The sequence below is a fragment of the Elephantulus edwardii genome, unplaced genomic scaffold, assembly GCF_000299155.1.
Source record: "Elephantulus edwardii isolate Elephantulus edwardi_28Jun2011 unplaced genomic scaffold, EleEdw1.0 scaffold00121, whole genome shotgun sequence".
NCBI lineage: Eukaryota > Metazoa > Chordata > Mammalia > Macroscelidea > Macroscelididae > Elephantulus > Elephantulus edwardii.
The window spans coordinates 548,612-567,298 of NW_006399871.1; the positions used below are offsets into that span (position 1 = coordinate 548,612).

At 56.5% G+C, this 18,687-nt stretch overlaps 2 protein-coding genes across 2 annotated transcripts; both read right to left on the reverse strand.

Moving 5' to 3' along the window:
• Window positions 1–285: 285 nt before the first annotated feature.
• On the reverse strand, window positions 286–3,073 carry LSMEM2 (leucine-rich single-pass membrane protein 2). Its single transcript, XM_006892875.1, has 4 exons — window positions 3,052–3,073; window positions 903–1,013; window positions 633–818; window positions 286–419 (listed from the first exon to the last, which is right to left on the reverse strand). Exons 1-4 carry the CDS (start codon window positions 3,071–3,073, stop codon window positions 286–288), a joined length of 453 nt encoding a protein of 150 aa, XP_006892937.1.
• A 2,225-nt stretch (window positions 3,074–5,298) lies between these two features.
• On the reverse strand, window positions 5,299–11,934 carry SEMA3B (sema domain, immunoglobulin domain (Ig), short basic domain, secreted, (semaphorin) 3B). Its single transcript, XM_006892876.1, has 17 exons — window positions 11,587–11,934; window positions 10,631–10,788; window positions 10,439–10,501; window positions 9,939–10,058; window positions 9,763–9,856; window positions 9,422–9,541; window positions 8,436–8,581; window positions 8,221–8,332; window positions 8,076–8,145; window positions 7,845–7,989; window positions 7,354–7,573; window positions 7,070–7,161; window positions 6,951–6,992; window positions 6,555–6,712; window positions 6,401–6,456; window positions 6,170–6,309; window positions 5,299–5,703 (listed from the first exon to the last, which is right to left on the reverse strand). Exons 1-17 carry the CDS (start codon window positions 11,693–11,695, stop codon window positions 5,299–5,301), a joined length of 2,250 nt encoding a protein of 749 aa, XP_006892938.1. The 5' UTR covers window positions 11,696–11,934.
• Window positions 11,935–18,687: the final 6,753 nt, after the last annotated feature.

Consider the following 18,687-nt stretch of genomic DNA (forward strand, 5'->3'; position numbering starts at 1 on the left):
GGGATGGCCAGAGGCTGCCGACAGGCTACAGGAGAAGTTAGGAGGCTGATACCCCCTCCCCTGACCTTGGACCACCCGAGCAGAGTCTTGGCACCAGCAAGTGGAGCTACATGTGGCCTTCAGAGAGCAGGAGAGGCTGGCAACTCTAGGGTCCAATTCTGCTCTTGGACAAAAACTTCACCAAGGAAGTAATGCATATATGGCCAGCAGCAGGAGAGGCGGGCCTAGCCAGTGGCCACTTTATTTCCCTCTCTACACAGCCCCAGGCCCCAGGTCCAGACTGCCTCAACTGGGTGCTCGGGCCTCGCTTGAGTTGAGCCTCCGCAGCTGGCTGAGGCTGGCGAGCCGGAGTTTGAGTAGCGTCTCCTCTTGCGTCCGTAATGTGTGCGCCAGGACACGCAGCGATTCACTCTGCAGTACTGCAGAGAGCAGGCAAGGGAGGTGGGTGGGCTGTCCTACCACCCTTTGCTCCACCCAGCCCCAGTGCTAAAGACTCCTGGACACCACCCTACATCCCAGCCTCCCCACCGCTGCATATCTTACTCTGTGGCCATGCCCTCCACCCACACAGAAGGGCCTTCTGATCCCACTGCCTTGCCCATGGTTGCATCCACACCCTACACCGACCATACCACTCAGGTAGACAGCCAGGACAGCAAGCGCCAGACAGGTGAATACCAGCAGTGTGAGCAGCAGCAGGAAGCCCCCCCGGCTGTGCAGAGGGCCACAGCCAGCCTGGGCACACAGTGATGGGGGCAACACCCCTAGCAGTTCATCCCACGGGCGTGTCTCTTCAGCCAGGTAGGGGTGCAGTGAGCCTGTGGGGCAGGTGGGGTGTCAGGAGGGTGGTGGGAGTAACCTCTCCTGTTCCCCAGCCTGTCTCCCACACCCCGCCCTCTCACCTCCGCTGTGCAGGTCACTGATGGATTCCACCTGATGCAGGTGCACCTCCTGCACATGGTTGGGGGCCAGTGGCGGCCTGCTTCTTGGGCTCAGCACGGGTGCCACAGTATCTGCAGGAGCAGGGCAGGACAGCCTCAGCCAACTGGTCAGTCCCTCCCTGGTCTCAGCCGGAGAGGCATGGGTTCTCAGAGATGCAAACAGTGGTGCGTGTGGCTGCGACTCAACCCAAAACTGACACAGGCCTAATCCTTGGTCTGACCCCCTTGGCTTGTTTGTGTGCACATTGCCAAAAGGTGGGCTAGCCTTGCTTCTGTTTCTGCCTGAGCCCCTCAAAGACTTTGGGGATTGCTCTACTTTCTGGTTCCTACTCAAGCTTTTCAGCCTCGTAGGACTTCAGTACATGGAATTCAGTCCTGATCCTCCGCCCAGCACAGTAGCCTCCCCACTCCTCAGCACCTTTCTGGCCTCGGTTCTGCATTCTCTAACATTAGTACGATGCTGCTGTTGTGTGCATCCATCCCACTGTTTTCACTCAGCAGCAGGGCAGGGATCCATCTTTGTAATCTGCTTCACGTACCGCTGAGGTCTCCCCACAGGCACTCTATTGAGACTGTCTGGACATTGAGGTTTCTAATTCTTTTTGCAAATAACCCCCTAGAAGGACATCTCATCATTGAATAGGAAAGTTTCCCCAATTTTCTGACAGTTATTAAAGACAAATTCCTGGAAAGAGAATACTAGATCAGAGAGCCTGGGTCTTTTTAAAACTATTATCAAATTACCTTCCAGAATGGCTGTCCAAGCAAGTACCACTGACTGCAGCCCCATTGAAATAATATATATAATCCCGTGTATATAGATAAAACTGTGCTTGCTAATTTGAGAGACGAGAAAGGTTTTTTCTTGACTGATTCAACTTCTTTCTCTGGGGACCTTGGCCCTTAAATGCGTGCCTCCTTGTATAGGACTTATCCATTCACACCCTCCGAGGTCTCTCTTTTGTCTCTGAGGTCTGTGTATTTGTGATATTATCCTTACAACCATCCCTCCCCTCCCCTAAACGGTTTCTGTTGTGATCTCTAAATATTTGATTCTATTTTCTTCTATTCCTTGACTTGGTTATTTTAATTATATTTTAGTCCCTTAAGAAGACCTTCATTTTCCCAGCTGGGAGCTAGATAACTCGGGGGGGGGGGGCGGGAAGAGGTGATCACTTTGTAATGGGAGGCAAAGGTAAAAGTGGTAGAGGAACTTTTTTGGTCTGTCAGTCAGAATGGTAACGTGACCTTCATGATTTGCCTGAAAATGTCCCCTTGAACAAGTAAAGCAGAAACAGGTGGTGTCCAAGTAGGTGGGCTGGAGGTCATATTAAATCCCGTCTTTATACTTTGCCATGGTTTTCTCACACTTACTAAATGAACATGGATTCTGCCCATGGAAAATCACAGTAAATACTATTGCTAAGACCCCCCAAAAGGAGGCAGGGGCCAGCCCCCTCCCTTCCAGTGTACAGTGCTGAGAATGGAGAATGATGTGTCAGGGGGAGTTGGCTGAGCCGGGCTTTGAGCCAGGAGCCGGCCCTGGCAGCTGTTCCTGCATCCTCTGCTTTCTGAAGCTAGATGCTCACCTGGATGCTTGCTGCTGAGCCTTGCTGAGCCTCAGTACGTCCTGCATGCAGTGCAGCGGTCAGGTAAGTGTGACTAGCAAGGTCTTGAGTACTTGCATCAGTTTACTCAAGTCTGATCTTTAGCCACTGGGGACACGGAAGCCCACGTTTTCTACTGAGTTCTCTGCCAGTTACCTCCCTCCAGGCCCAGCTTCTTCCCTAAAGGAAGAGTTGCACTGGTCAAACCACTACACACCCCATTTAGCACAACTTGTAGTTAGCTCACACCCACTGGGCAGGCAGCTCCCTTCTACCCTCCTCTATCTCCAGGCAGGGCCTGAGGTGAGGTGTTTCCAGCAGGCCTCTCCATACACACAAAGGAGGTGTTCCAGGCAGACCTCTCCATAGAGAGAGCAGGACCCTTCACTCAGGCTTGGATCAGATGCTCATGACCAGCCAAAGTGGGCCAGGAGGCAATTCTCCAGGGTTCATAGGGTCCTAGGTCTGGGATCTTGCCCTCCCCTCATATTACCCTCTCCTACCTTCTTGGACTTCCTCAGGCATGGTGGATAGCAGGCAGCCAGGGGACCAGTGACAGTGCCCAGTAGCAGAACTAGACAGGCAGCAGTGGCTCCTCTAAAAGCCAGGGGAAGGCTTGGCCACCTCCCATTCTGGGCCTAAAATAAGTCTGAGCTCAGCCTACTGGGCTATATTTAGAGGGGCTAGCTCTGAGCCCTGGAAAGGGGCAGAGTGACCTACATGGGCCAGCCTGGACTTTCTGCTCAAGGGCATGCCTCCATGAATGCATGTCTTCAGTGTCCTACTTGGGAACCCTATCACCCAAGACATGCATGAGACCCTGGGTCTCTAGACCAGCCTCCAACAACACTCTGCATAGCAGACACCAGTGTCCTTCCACTCATGTAGACCTCCTCCCAGCAAACAGGCAGAGCTCTGTGATATGAGGAATCAGGGCTCAGAATGTGCAGAACAGGCAATCCACCCACCCCTGTACAGGAATCTCTGCTAGATGCTTTGTCAACAAACAGTCATTGCCAAATTTATGACCGTAAGTGAAGGATTGCCCCAATCCAACCTCAATTTCTTTGTAGAATAACAGAGGACTAAATTACTGAGAAGCGATGACATCAGTTTGAGGACAAAAGTGCATGTGATTCAGGTCATGGTCTTTTAGTCACTTGGTATGCATCTGAAAGCTAGTCAATGACTAAGGAAGTCAGAAGAATTGATGACTTTGAATTGTGGTGTTGGAGAAGAATGTTAACTATCCTGTGGACTGCCAAAAGAATAAACAGATGCTTTAGAAAAGGGGCAGCCAGCATGCTTCTTGGAGGCAAAGATGTTGAGGGATTGTCTGACATATGCTAGGAGAGGTTTTTCCTTGGAGGACATCAAAGCAGAGGAGGACTCTCAACCAGGTGGACTGACGCAGTAACTGCAGCAATGGGCTTGAGGGTGTCAGAGATTGTGAGGATGGCACAGGAGTTCAGTTCTGTTGTTTATAGGGTTACTATGAGTCATACTCAACAGCAACAATGGTTCTGAAGGGAGCGCTTGATGGTAAGCAGTTGTTCTGCCAATCCAAAGGCAGGCAGCTTGAACTCACCAGCTGCTCCATGGGAGAAATATGGATAATCTCTGTGGATATCTTGCCTCTGAAAATCCACTAGAGGGTCAGCTATGAGTTGGTTCTGACTCAATGGCACATAACAACAGCCGTTCTTATGTGGGATCCAAGTGAAAATAAAGATGCAACCACATGTCTTGAATTACTGTGTTGCTCAAAGGCTCCTCTTCTGTACAAGTGCACCTGGGCCACAGACGTTTGTCAGGATAAAGTCATCTGCTTATCCTTGGAGCCTGAAGAGATGGTCCAGCTGTGGTCCCTTTTATTTACCCCTTTTTGCCATTCGACCCAGGCCCTTCTTTCTTCATGGGGGCAAAGTAAGCCCATCATCTCTCTTCTAAAATATCCCAGATTTCACTCCGTTGACTATATTCGTGCTCCTCAAAAAGGTCATGCTTTTTTCCACCTCAGGGCCTCTGAACTGCTGCTGCTGTTTCTTCCTGGAATGTTCTTCCTCCAGATATCCTGTGGCTGACTTAGTGGCATTCAACTCAGATCACACTCTCAGTAAGGCCTTCTGCACACGCTCTTTTCCACATCACCCAGTTTTATTTCTCACATAGCACTCGGCCCTCAAATTAGTCAGCATGTCCTGTGCGTGTTGGTAACCCCAACCAATTTAGGCTCAGACAGGACAAACTGAGGTCCTGAGCCTGCTGGGAAGGTGCTCAACCACACGCCAAGTTCTAGAACTAGTGGCTGCTCGTGTAGCCGGTCCAACATCGGCTGATAACGTGTTTATTGCGTAGCTTAGTACAGTCGGCCTGCCCCGCCCCCACCCCAGCAGCCCGGCCTGTTCACAGCTTCCTGCTCATTCATTGCCCAAGGAGGGGTCCCTCCTCCATGGTGGATGGGGACTCTTGGCTCTGGGCAGCTCCCTGGCTCTGGAGGTTTCTCCAGAGCCCCACTTCTCTACCTCTTCTCAACTGATGGACCTCCGCGCCCAGCTTGGGCCGCCCCTCATGGGGCTACATTCAAGGGTTATCTGTTAATAAATAAGCCGGTGCGGCTGCCCCTCAACCAGAGCCTGTCAGCTGGTGCTGCCTCTGCCAGGGTATGCCGTGGTGTGCCTGGTCCCAACTCGTGTCTCCCCATTCCAGGGTCTGTCCTGCCCTGTCCCACCCGTCATCTCCTGGCCTGGTCACCAGTGCGTTGCACTGCGTGGGCCCCGCTCAGCACGCGACTCCGCGGCGTAGGTGCGCCTATTGCGGCCCTTCCTGCGCAGCTCCGGGGTTGGCGGGCGAGGCGCGGGAGGCGGGCGACACATGCGCAGGGAATTTGCGCCACCGCCGCCGCCTGGCTCCACCAGCTGCAGGAAGTCCCGGTACCAGAGCTTGGGGCCCTGCGGCGCAGCGGGCACCGGGTCCTCAACACGGGCCAGCCGCTCAGCCTGCACAGCGCTCAGCACGTGCAGCGCCAGGCGGCGCAGCGGCTGCGAAAAGCCTTGCTCGACGGCGGCGCACAGGTACGCGCCCGAGTCCGCGCGCCGCAGTCCGCGCAGCAGCAACCCCTGCGCCGTGTGTTCAGCACGTCCTTCCGCTGGCACCTGCGGGAGGAACCATCGGGAGGCGGGGCAGTCAGGCCTTGGGAGAGCGCTCCTCAGCCCCAGGCAAAGGACAGGGATGCTACGGAGTATCAGAGGAGACGTGGGCAAAGGGACGAGTGAAGGCGCACACTTGCCAGGGCTTAGAGGTCTGCAGGAGTGGGCCGGACAACCTGAGGGCGGGCCAATAGGTGGATTGGGGCGGGGCTTCTTTCAGGGTGTGTGTGTGTGTGTGTGTGTGTGTGTGTGTGTGTGTGTGTGTGTAAGGAGCCCAAATTGGGTGGGATAGAGTTTTTGGATCTGAGGTGCAGTTAAGGGACCAAACTGAGAGGTGTGGATAAGGGGCCTGGTGGGGTGAGGCTCCATGTAGAGGCGAAGGGTAGGCCTGGACCTTCTTAGCCTTGTCAGACAGCTCCTGGATATGGACCTGAGGCAGAGACCTGGTGGGAAGGGGCGGGGCGAGGCTCACCAAGGCTCGGGCCTGCGCCCCTGCAGGCTGGAAGGTCCAATTAACGCGTGCCTGTAGAGAGCGGGGTTCACATTCCAAAAAGACGCTGCCACCCTCCACACCAAACACCTTCCGCTCCAGTAGTGTGGGGCGCGAGGGGTCTGGAGGAGACGGGAGTGTCAGATTAGACAGAGGGAAACAAGGCGTTTTTGGGGTGGGGCATGAAGTGGGGAAGGCAGCTCGCGCACTCACCGCCAGAGCACAGCGTGCTAGGGTCACCATTCCTTACGTCTTGCCGCCTGAACCGCCTAGAAGGAACGTTGAAGCCTCTGTGAAGGGACTGTGTTCCACCCAGGGGGTGAGGGACCCTCGGGTTCCCTCCCAGCGACTGCCCCAGCCCGCCCACCTCTTGGCACTGGTCTGGAAGCGAGTGCAGGCAGACCCATCCCAGGCACAGTAGGGGTCACGTGCCAGGCAGCATTCAGCGCACACACGGCCATGGGCAGAGCAGCGGTGCAGGGCGATCTGGGCCACTGCGCTCCTCGAGCCTATGTACAGCTGGTGCTGGGAGACAGAAGAGATTCCAGACTGGGAGGGCGGCCACAGGCCCATCTCCCACTGGTCAGAGACCCCTTCTCCAGGGGACTCATTCTCACTGAGGTCTCATTCAGGTCACAAAGTCTAGCCAGGGCTGAACCTATATAGGAACCAGAGGTTGCAAACTACCAAGGAGAATATGGGGGGGGGCGCCACTTTGGACATACAAGAGGGCCTCCCACCCCTTCACTGTATAGTCGCTTACCCGCTTGGAGGAGATCTGCATGCTGGTGACAGCAGCTGAGTCCTAAGAGGGAAGAATGGTACAAGTGACAGGGCACAGCGGGGTGAGGGGAGCTCGAGCAACGGAGGAGATAGCCTCACCTCAAATATGTGCAGCTCCTCCAGGAGCAGCCCCTCCGAGCTAGGCCGGCTGCCCTTGGGGACGGAGATTACCTTTAGCACTGTTCCAATGTCTGTAGGGAGGAGAAGGTGTGAGAAGAGGCCTCTAACCTCCACTGAGGATATGGATTGGAACAATCAGAAATGAGAAAGGTGATGGGAGCACAGCCCAGGCAAAGGGGGACTGAGAAGGGAGGAGAGCTACTGCCAGACCAAGGAGCCTGTATAGGGTCCTGGGGATGGTCGGTTGGGGACAGAGGGCTCACCTGTGCCAATGAAGAGGACGTCATAGTGTCCATCTGCAGCTGCTACTCGGTCAGCCACGATCTGGGTGAAAGTGTACCCAGCGCCCACTTGCAAGAAGAGAGGGCGACCCCCCATGGGCAGAATAGAATTGTACATGAGGGGATGGTTCCGGGCAAACTGGATGACATCATCAGGAAAGTCCTTGGTGGAACTGAAAGTGCCAAAGGTCTTGCTGGGGCACTGGGGAAGGACGAGCCGAAGTGTGAGTGTGGGAGATTGGGAGGCATCCCTCCCTCCACTGTGGCTTCAGATCTGAGAGGAGAGGCCCAGGTTTGACCCAGGGAATCTGAAGGAGAAAGCACCACCTCCCAGGAGAAGCCCGGTCAGATGACTTTTCCTGACCATAACAAAAAAGAAAACATAATTCACCAAGACACTCCCGACCCAAGACTGAAGTCTCCAGCCCTGAGGCTTTGAAGTGGATTGTGGACAGAGTTTCTAGGCGACCCACCATTCCAGGCCTTGGGTAGGGAACACGGCCCTGGTAAGACACCCACTGGTGTGTGGGCCCCTCTTTATGTGCAAAGGGTCCCAGGAAAGCCCTGCGCACGTCGTTCATGCTGTAAACACACACAGCGGAGCCCTGGAAGACGTTGCTGCAGACAAAAACAAGGGAGGAATGAGAGAGACCCTTGGGCGGCCAGCTGGCCCCTCTCTGTGTCTCCTCCTCTCCAATCCTAACCTGGAGGTGGAGAACACAGCATAGAGCAGTGGGTTCTGGCGGTCTCTCGAGGGCAGCAGGAACACGTCCTCTGTGGGGAAAGAGGGTGGTTAGGGGAAGAGGTCCCGGGGTGCGCCCCTGCCCCACTCCCCCTCCGGGCACTCACGGAGCTGGTCGAAATGGGTGTCACCCTCGACTCCGGGCACGGAGCATACCAGCCGCGCCTTCAGGAAGGTCGTCCACTTGTTGACCAGGCTGCGCTGACCGCCTACGTCGTTCTGCGAGAGAGAAGAGAAACGGTGAGGAATAGCGAGGGGTGGGACCCTGGAGGGCTAAATAAACGGCGCAGGGTCCTCCCAATATGGCCCGAGGACGCCTTACCCGGCAGATCTGACCGACGCGGGACACCGAGCGGCGTCCCAGTGCGGGAGCCGCCTCCACTGCCAATTCACGGAAGAAAAAGTAGATCTTGTCGTCGTCTGGGTTCTCGTTCTCCGGGATCCAAAAAACCTTTACGAACTTGGGCTCTGGCCGCAGCAGGAAGCATGCAGTCAGTACAGTCCTGGTCCAGCCAACTACCACCCTTCCCCCCGCTCGTGGCCCAAGCGCGTCCCCCCCTCTTCAGCGCTGATCATAGTCTTGGGGTATCACACAAGGTCAGCTGGGGGATCGAGCCCCTCTGTGCAGACTGAAAACCATAAAGCAGGTGCGCCAAGCACGGAGTGGCCACAAGAGGGCAGCAGAGACCATAGCTATATGGGAACCGGGCAATGACCCTCGGGAGACTTGGAACCTGCCCCTCACAGTTAACTCAGGACAGAGGACCAGCAACGAGGGAGATGGTTTCTCGACACTGGTGATTCCTCCTTCCTAACAAGTAGCAGATACTCCACCCCTGCCTCCATCCGGCCCCCTGGTCCTATTGGATGTAGAATAAACTACCTGGTCACCCTTAACCAACGTTCTCTTCGTGTGTTCTTGTCTCAGGGTCTTAACTGTTGTCTCAGCTCTCTGAATGCTCTTCCCTTAAGCCGGCTCACTCTCTTGCTTTGGGAATTAGATGTCTCTTCAACAGAGTGGCCTCCTTGCCACCTCCACCCAGTCTCCTTTCCTTTTCCCTCTTTGCTGTTCTCTTTTTGGCCTTAATGCCTTGGGAGTGGTCTCATCAAGCCTTCTCCAGTCTATGAAAGTCTATGAGTGGGCACCTGTCTTGTCTGCCATTTGTGTGCCCCCAGTGCCTGGCACATAGTAGGTACTCAAAGAGACCTGGCTCCGCCCACTGCTCACTCACTTCATGAGCCTTGGTTGATATCCTCCCAGTGTAGGGGGATGAGGGCCCCTTCTTTCCTGGCCCACCAGCCTCTCACCGTTGAGCCATCGGGAATCGTGTGGCTCGGTGCGGAGACTCGGCCGTCGGCCCAGGCTGCGGAAGATGGTAAAGTCCCGGCCCATGAGGTCTGCGGCCACCCCCGAGTACAGCTCCTCCCCTGTGGACAGGGCAGAGGCTGCTCAGCTGGGCTGAGGGGTACATGGGGTGGGAGGGCCTAGGCAGCTCCTGGCTTCCAGGGGAATCATAAGGCTACAAGGGAAACCTCCAGGTCTTTGGGGGTGGGGGTTGTCTTGGGACTTTATGAAGTTCTGGAATCTCTTAGGGTCCCAAGACCCTAAGAGGGTCCCTCTGTTGGGGGTCCCAGCCTTGTGGACTCACCCACCAGCACGGAGGCGCCCCGATGCCTGGGGTCATAAGGACTCTTCCCCTTGCCATCCTCTAGGCTCCGAAGGTCCAATTGAAGCATGGGATCCTGGGAGACAGGGGGAGAGTTGTTACCGGCAGACGCCCTTCTTCACCTCTTGTCCTCCTCCTCTGCCTAGAGCCGGCCTTACCTCCAGCCAGTGGCCCACCTCCACATACACACAGGCCGGGTGGAAGGCTCCTGTGCCACAGGCCAGCAAGTGGGTGTGGTTGTAGACATGAAGCAACTTCACGAAGTTCATGCACTCAGTCTACGGGCAGACATCTGCAATGAGGCCTCCTCCCCACGGAGCTCAAGTGGCAACCCCACCCCTGCCCTCTTCTGCACCAGCCCCAGCTGAGACAAGTGTAGGTCACAGGGACCAGGGATTCTTGGTGACCAGTCAAGCCCACACTTAACTACGGTGAATACCTGGGGAACCATAAGCCTGCGCAGCACCCACCCCCATGACTCAGAGGCCTCCAAGGAGAATAATGTAAGCCCCCACCCTGACTCATCACCTCGAGACCTCAGCCACCTGACCCCCCTGCCCTCGCCCTGGCCAGAACAGGCCAGCCTCTGTCTTAGCCCTGCCCGTCTATAGAGTGAGGGGCTGGCCCTCCCCAGCCCAGCCCAGCAGCCAGCACTCACACTGATGTCCTTCCCTGCCCAGTTGCACTCCTCTCGCCATTCCACGGGGGCCGGCCAGGCCAGCTATGGGGTGGAAGGAGCACAATCAGGGTCTCTCTCCTTAGGTCCCACCACCCCAGGTCCCTACAGGCAATCAAGTGGGGTCCCCAAATTCTATCCCTGGATGGCATTGAGGCTGGGGGAACCTGGCACCTTTTTGGGCCGCTTGCTGATATTGTCCAGGCTGAGGGAGGCCACATGGTTCTCAGCACCCACAAATAGCCGTCCGCGCTCCTCGTCCACCAGCAGCGTCTCGTAACAGCAGGCTCGCTCCAGCCGGAAGGTCCGGAGACCATGCTGAGCCTGGAGCTCTGCAGGGTGGGTGCATCACTGAGGACGCAGAGTCCTGCTGCAAGCCCCCCTGCCCTGCCAAGACCTGCAAGGATCGCTCTCTCACAGGCCAGGTTTGTACATGAGACCTGGCTCACATACATGTGAGTTTACACATGCGTGAGTTTACACACGCAAAGACAGGCCCACCCAGGTGCGTGTACTTAGCTGCTGGGGTGGGTGGTGCAGCCCCCAGGAAGGGGAAGCAAGTTGAGCTTGGGCATGCATCGACAAGCCAGGTCTCCGGCGGGCACACTGGGAGGCCAAGCTTGTGGAAGCCAGGGCTCTGGGGGAGGCTAGGCATGTAGGGACAGTCAGAACCCCTACCCTCAAATGAGGGGATCCTCTCTGCCACTCCACCAGTAGCCCAAGTGCAGGACAACTGCCTGCCAGTTACCATTGCACAGGAACCACCCTGCCAAGCAGCATGGAGTGAGAAAGGGGCACCAGTGGTCCCCACACCTCCACTTCTTTGTGGCTCTGTGGCAGGGACAGAGCCTGAGGGGGTAAGGGATGGATCAGAGGCACAGCCTGTTGCTATGGGGACAGGAGGGGTCTTTCTGGGAAAGCATGAGGAGAATGTGGGCAGAAAGGTTGGTGGCTGAGATCAAGACAAGGTTAACTGGAGATGACCTCAGTGTCACCACATCAGCCTGGACCCCGGGTCTTGGAGACAGACACACAAAAGGGATAACACAGCAAACACACCACATATACTCTAAGGCGTCCCTTTCCTGAGCAAGCTGAGTCCAGCCCTCCCACCTGCCAGGTGCACCTACCTTGGAAGGAGAGCCGTAGGCGTGGGGTGCTGGGGGCAGCACCCCCAAGCAGGGCCACCGAGAGCAGGGCCAAACCCGGGATCATGGCGGCAGCGGTGGCCCGCCCCATCCCGGTGGCGGCTCAAGGCTCTCAGGGTTCAGCGGGCGCGTGTGGAGGAGCCTTGAGCCGCCCTGGATTCTGCCCCGGGATCTGGAAGGGAAGGAGTCAGGCAATGAGGGCGGCAATGAGGGCGGAGGCGAGGGGGGAGTCCCCAGGGATCATATTACAGCCCCTAGGGGCACGCGGCTGGGGGGTCGCATTCCACTTCCGAGACTCCCTTAGGAGGGTGCACTGCCCGGTCACAATCAGACACACCCACACTGGGCACACCCTCCAGGTCAGAGGTCACCCCTACACTGGCAGGAGCCCGCCCCATCACGTCATGTTCTCCCTCTGTCACCCCTCCCGTATACACATGCACAAACATTAAATCCCAAACACTGCGTGCCCACTTCATCCCAGCCTAGGACTAGGGACTAGGGAGGGGGACACACACAGACATGAAGCCCATAAGAGAAGGGGCAGAACACCAACAAGAGCTGATTGGCGTGGTCATTGCAAAGGCAGCAAACACAATGAGAAAACCACCTCGTTGTAAGAGTGACAGTGACAGGAGGGGGTCCGGTCTCTGCCTCTGGGAGGACACTTCGCATCCCTAGGTCCAGAGACACACAGAGGCACCTTTGGGTTTCAGGCCGGGTGCATGTGAATGCGACTGTTTCTCTGTGTGTTTTTGTGTATTTGTATGTGCACGTGTATGTAGTGTGTGCATACATGTGTGTGTCTGTGGGGGGTAGTGTGTGCTAGGTAAACGAATACATGTGCACAAATAGGAATGCAGATTCATATGTATGATGCATGCCTATCTAGGCAGCATGTCTGTGATATGTGTATGCATGTGGGATGCATGTATGTATATATATGCCACACAGGTGTACATGCATGTATATGCAAGTCTGTAGGTATGCTGGTGAGCAAATACAGCTGCAACAGCATCAACCACTCCCTTCGACTCTGAGACATGGGTGAAACCCATTTTTTTAGAGAGAAAGACCTGGTTACCCAGGAGACCACAAGCCTGGCTCCCCCTGGGGCTGGGCAAGAGCCACAGCCTCATCCAGCCACACCAGCCCTGCGCCTGACCTCTCCCTCTCTGTGGCCCAGAGGGAGTGGAAGGGGCTGATCACACACACATAGAGATTCTGTGAGGTCAGACCAGACAGAGAGCAATCAAGTGGGAGAGCCAAGGGCCCGAGGCAGCCTCTCATCTCCGCTGAACTGCCTCTCCCTCCCCTCTCAGAAACTCCAGTCTTCCCACCTCATCCCCTCTCCTTCCTTAACCTCTCAAAAGGTTTCGGCACCTCAAAGCTCCTTTACTCTCTGAGCTGAACCCTTCCTTGGCCCCTCAGATGGTTAGAATGCCTGTCCTCCTTCTCAAAAGCTGGTGAACAGGTGCAGGGCACAGGAGCCCTGGGGTGGAGCAAAGCCTTGGGTAGGGCCACCAATCGGGTTTGGCGGCTGGGCAGGTCGTAAGGTCGTGATCCTGCCGTGTACTGGGGTCTTGTTCACCCAAAGACTCCTCACTTCCCTCACTCCCTCCACAGACACTTGCTGCCTCTTCCCATTCCAGCCTGTGAGGTCTGCTGTGCAAGAAACACCCAGCCTCCTTCCCACATACTCCAAGAACTCCGGCATTGATGCCTGCCCACCCCAGCGGCTGCCTACCCGAGGGAAGGGGAGTCACCTAGGGCCCACAGAACACCCTCCAACGGCTCCTTTAAGAAGTAGCCCCCACCCCCATCGGGCCCAGCTGCCACCGTTCCACAGGCCATAAAGTTTACGGGTAGATCAGGTGACTGGGGCAGGCAGCCCCGGACAGGCTAGAGACAGCAGAGCAGAGCGGGTACTCAGAGAGCATTGGGGAGAGATGACCCCTCCTCCCCTGCCAGGCCCCAAGGAAGGGTGGCCAGGCAGGGTCTCCAAAGAAGGATGGCCAATCAAAAGGAGGAAGAAGTAACAGAGACGCCCTCCCCACCCCACACCCCCTCCCCAGCTCTAGGTGGCTCTGCCCAGCAGGAATGAGCTCAGCCTCAGGGTTCCTCACCTGTCCCTCTGCAGCTGGGGGCAGGGGGCGTGGGGTACAGCTGCTATCACAGCTCCTAGGAGCCAGCTGCGGTGGGATTGGAGGGCTGGAGGTTGCAGAGGTGGTGGTTCTCAATTGGAGAGCTCATGTCCCCCAGGGCCTGGGCTCTAGTTCTTCCTCACCACTTAGACTAATTCTCAGTACTTCTGCCACCCAGCCCCTACTTACAGCGGTGACAGCCGCAGGGAGGGTGGGGGATGGAGACTAGGGAAGGGAGGGCTCAAGGGGCAGGCGCAGGAGGCTCAGAAAAGCTGGCTTCTGCACTGCTCTGGGGTGGGCCCCTCCAGAGATGCCTATCCCTGGCCGAAGGTGAGAGGAGCTGCCCACACCAGCACAGAGCCACAGACTCGAGGGGCCCTTATGGGAGGGAAGCTGGTGTTTTGAAGCTGGTTCTGGTGGATGCACCACATACTTCTTTGGAGGGGTTGACTTGATGAGGGCAGAGGCCCTCAGATCCACCTAGCTGAACATTGAAAGGGCTTCAACCAACCCCTTGATTTCCCCAAAATATATCCTGCTGTCACCTTCTTAGGGGTGATGGTCAGCAACCCTCAGGGGTCAGAAAGGCTATGTGGGCATCTCCAAAGAGCAGTTCTGTTGTCCGCCCCCGGGTGTCACTGAGTCAAAGAGATGCAGAAATCAAAGTTCCCTCAGCCAGGGCAGTGCTTGCCCCACCATCCCTCCTCCTCCGGAGCCACAGGACCTGGTGTTTCTGGGTTGGCACAGCTGCCTGGCTCCAGGGAGCAGGCAAAAGGCCAGCAAAAGGACCAGAGCCCTTAAGGAGGAGTGGTAGAGGGCTACACCCCTGCATGGGCAGGGGCTTGCAGGATGCGCCTCTCCTTCCTCAAGGGCTAGCTGTTTCTTGGACCTGGGCAGCTTCGCCCAGCCTCGTGCTAGCAAACAAAATTCTTCGGCTGTTTACAATTTTCCACCCAAGGAGCCAAGATCAGCAAGTGCCTTCTGAGGCTTCCACCCACCTCCGCCGTACCCCCTGCTCACCCCCCAAATGCCTCCAATTCTGCAGGTCCAGGATACCAACCTCTCTTTCATCCCTAAGTCTATACTAGCAAATGGGGGTAGGACCCCTCCATTTTTCCCAAATCCTGGGGCTCAAACCCCAGCTGGGTCTCCTCTGGTCTACCTGAGCTCCTCATACTGTTCTTCCTCCTCCTTATGTATGTCTCCTCCCCTAAGCACAGGTAGGAGGATGCCCAAGGGTAGGTGTTCAAGTTTTCCCTGTCCCTAGAAAGGTCTCTGTATCCCCAGGCCCAGACCCAGGTCCTGACACTCATGCCATGACACAACACTGCAGGAGCAAAGGTCACAGTGGGGCTAAGGATCCTGGGCCTGGGTCTCAAAAGAATGGGACAAATCTCAGATGCAGTCCCCACTCCTGCCTGCACCCTGCCCAAGGGCCACCCCAGGGCATCTTTTCCCTGAGCATCGGTGGGCAGAGGCCTGCCTGGGTTCGTGTCCTGAGGTTGCCTGTCAGTGGCACAGCCTGCCAAGACCTTGGTTTCTCTTTTTTGAAAGAATTGAGATGCTGTGCCAGGCCCCAGCTCCTGCCCCCATAGCCTTCATCACCAGATGGCCTGCTCCCCACACCCTGCCTGGACTCTGGGTGGTGCAGCTGGGTTAGAATACCCATTTGAGGGAGGCTGCGCCAGCCCTCTCAGTGCCCAGCCAGGGCTGGATGGAGCCTTTTGGCCTCGTGTACACACCTTCTTTAACCATTAAGGCTGGTGGCTCCAAAATCACATTTCCCTGCTCTGGCCACGTGGGCACCAGGACATTCTGTCCGGAGGACTTAGGCGTGTGAGGGGGTGGGGATCAGGGCCCTAGGGAGGTCCCAGTCACCCCCAGGTCTCACCTGACGTCTAACTTCCCTGGGTCTCCACTACCCACTCTGTGGATGGTAGGACATTCTGTATTTGTCAGGGCACTTCCCCCACCCAGTCCTTTGCCTGGTCTCCATGTCCCCTGGGTCCCCCTGGCCCACCTTTTTGGAAAGATCAGCCCCTCTCCTCCTTGCCTGCTCCCCTTCCCTTCTGAGGGCCATGTCAGAGCTGAGGTGGAGGGGTTGAGGGAGGGGCCACTGGGAACCCTGGGCCTCTGGCTTCGACCCTCCCCCCAACCTGCTCCGCCCCTGCCCTCCGCCTCCTGCACATTCCTCCCGGGCTGAGGTCAGCCCCTTTGGGAGGGGGGAGCCCCCACCACAGCAGCCACATCACAGCTCTTCACTCACTCCTGTTTTCTTCATTGCCCAGCAGGGTGGGGTTGAGGAGAGGGGGCTGCGGGCGAGGGCGGGGCCTCCATTTCCAGAGGCAGCCGGGGAGGTGGGGGGGGGGGGGGGGGGGTGCAGGGAAGGCTGCAAAAGGGGATTGGGGCCGTTCTCTGTGCTCATTAATATGCATTAACCCACAGGCTGAATTCCCTTCTTCTGCTGGGGAAGGGTCTCCTGCCGTGCCCGGTGAAGCTCCCAGTGCCTTCCGTAGTGGTGGAGGGAGTGGGCACCTGCCCCAGACATCAGCCCCCTCAGTAGCTCAGAGAGGGGCAGGGCTGACTCCTGACAGTGCTGCTCTGCGGACTGTCCCTCTCAGCCTTCCCTAGAAGCTGCTTCAGTGGGCACTCCTGCTGCCTCCTCAGCTCTGGGCAGCCTGGGCATCCAGGCCTACTTCCTGGGAGGCCCTTCACTCTGCCTTCTTCCATCCTGACTCAAGGTCCAACCCTGTCCCCTGCCCTAGGCTGTGTTCCTAAGGCTGTCCATCCCCACCTCTCCCCTACTCCTCACCCTGTCATCCCTAACACAGCACTGAAGCCTGGAGCTTGACTAGCATTCACACCAGCCCTCCACAGTATTCCAGCTTCCCGTTTCTGAGGTGCATCAACTCTGCCTTTTCTAGTGCTTCACTTGCGTTGTACTCTGTAGCTGGAAGGCCCTCTCCCTGCCACCTGCTGGACTTTCTCAAACCAATCTGAGTGCAAGTACAAGTCACTCTGCAGGGCTGTGGGTTCTCCCCTGTGGAGAGCAGCTAGATATCATGCCCTGGGGATTCCTGCTATCCTGCTGGGGACAGGTACACAGAATAGGAGGCAGGGAAGAGCAGGCCCTGCAGGAAGACTTTCAACCTTCTGGGGTCTATTAAGCTCGTGGAGACTGAAGGGGAAGGGAGAACTCAGGCCTCTGCTTGACCCTGCTCCAGTACCTCCCCACTTCCATTCCCAGTGAGGTTTGACAGAGAGGTGATGGGAAGGACTGTCAAACTATGGTTTTTCTCTCCACCAGAATACTTATGGCTTCTTCTCTCCTGCACAAGGAGAAACCAAGGCAGATAGGAACACTAGCTTTGCTCTCAGAAACAGTTATCCATGACCTTGACCCTTGGGCATTGGTGCTATCATGTGACTGAGGAACTGAATGGCTAGCAGGCAGGAACACATATGCTGTCACACACAATTGTATATAAACTCCATCAGGGTAAAGGCCCTCTCTGGGTGGGTAATAGGGACTGCCTTCCATTACAGGAACCTGAGGAAGTTTTGGAAGAAAGCAAGACCCCATGTCAGGAATAAGAGTCCCTAAGATCTCTTTTAGGGCAATAGAGACAGGGACTGTTTCCTATAGGCCTGGACTCAAACCTCAACACGGAGGAGTAGTAGGTACAGTCCTGGCCCTGGCCTCCCTGACCCCAGAGTTGCTAGGCCCTGACTGGCCATGCCTGACTAAGCGGCTGGAGTCAGTGTTTTCCAGTTTTGGTGGTGGACTTGGCCCTTTGGCCTGGAGGAAAAAGAATGACTCCTAGCTAGGGCCCCTGAAAGGGTTGGGGGTGGGTTTTTGTATCCTAAGAGGAATATAGGGAGGTATTCCCTTAGCCTACAGTTTCACCAATTCGTCATCATTGTGCACCTGACATCTAGTCTTTCATTCATCTACTGAAGAGGGGTCTGAACTGGGAGAGCCGGAAAAAGGGCTGCCTGCTTGGCTTCTCCCCAAAGGGCTTCTCAACACCATCCCCACTTCTGGTTTTTGTTAGAACCTGTCTCTTTTTCTCTCTCAAGCTGTTTCTGCACCCCTAAAATGAGTTGAAAATATCAAGGCTGCCACCACATCAGTAGTCTGAGCAACTCTGTAGAGTGGGCTGGCCCTCTGAGAGGCTCAGTCTCAGGGCAGTCCTCACGGAGCAGCGAGAGGTCACCCCAAACTGCAGCAAGAGGTCACTCCATCCTGAGAGCTTGAGGTTTGTTTTGGGATCAGAAGCAAGTGTCCTCTGGCTCTGCTGTCTGAAAGGTCCAGAACCTGAAAGCTGCAGCTGCCCAGGTGTAGGAAGAGGAAAGTGGCCTATTCAGATTGGAAGAGCTCTTGGGGACACAGGGCCTGGGAGCCTTCCATCCTTAGATCCCTTCACACAGCTGTCGTCAGACTAAGCATGGCTGAGTTCCAGCCCAGGATAACTCCAGGCAGTGGGGGATCCCCAGGAGCTCATGGAGTCCCTCCAGTTAGGGGTACAAGGCACCTGGGCAGTCCTTCCCTACTTGCCCCTCTGTGTGGTTGGGAATTTCCCAACCACCAAAGACAAGGCAGAATTGAGAGGCCGCCCCCGCCAGGGCTGTAACAATGGAGCCTTATGCCCTAAATCTGAGTGTGGGGGTTGGAGGGCCAAGGGCAGGTGGGGGGGGGCTAGCTGTCTGCTTTTGCACCCAGGGAAACCCTGTTTGCCAGGACCCCACCCAGATCCCCTGCCCAGCCTGGCACAAGGTGGATACTGGCCAGAGCTTTTCATGGCCCACCCAGGGAGGGTGGCAGTGGGTGCACCAGGCAGACAATGCCAAGCCCTCAATGGTCCCTCTGTGCAGTGCTCCCTCCCAGGATGGAAGGAAGGAACTATCTCGGGCTCTCGCTTCCTGCTGGGCGGGCATC

Excerpts from the sequence above, each read along its gene's own strand:
- SEMA3B (XM_006892876.1), bottom strand. The coding sequence starts at position 11,695 with ATGGGGCGGGCCACCGCTGCCGCCATGATCCCGGGTTTGGCCCTGCTC. Across the intron at positions 8,333-8,435 it reads GCGTCGGTCAGATCTGCCGG|AACGACGTAGGCGGTCAGCG; the intron begins GTAAGGCGTCCT and ends TCTCTCTCGCAG. Across the intron at positions 6,993-7,069 it reads AGGAGCTGCACATATTTGAG|GACTCAGCTGCTGTCACCAG; the intron begins GTGAGGCTATCT and ends CTTCCCTCTTAG.
- LSMEM2 (XM_006892875.1), bottom strand. The coding sequence starts at position 3,073 with ATGCCTGAGGAAGTCCAAGAAG. Across the intron at positions 1,014-3,051 it reads GCCTGAGGAAGTCCAAGAAG|ATACTGTGGCACCCGTGCTG; the intron begins GTAGGAGAGGGT and ends CTGCTCCTGCAG. Across the intron at positions 420-632 it reads CCTGGCTGTCTACCTGAGTG|TACTGCAGAGTGAATCGCTG; the intron begins GTATGGTCGGTG and ends TGCTCTCTGCAG.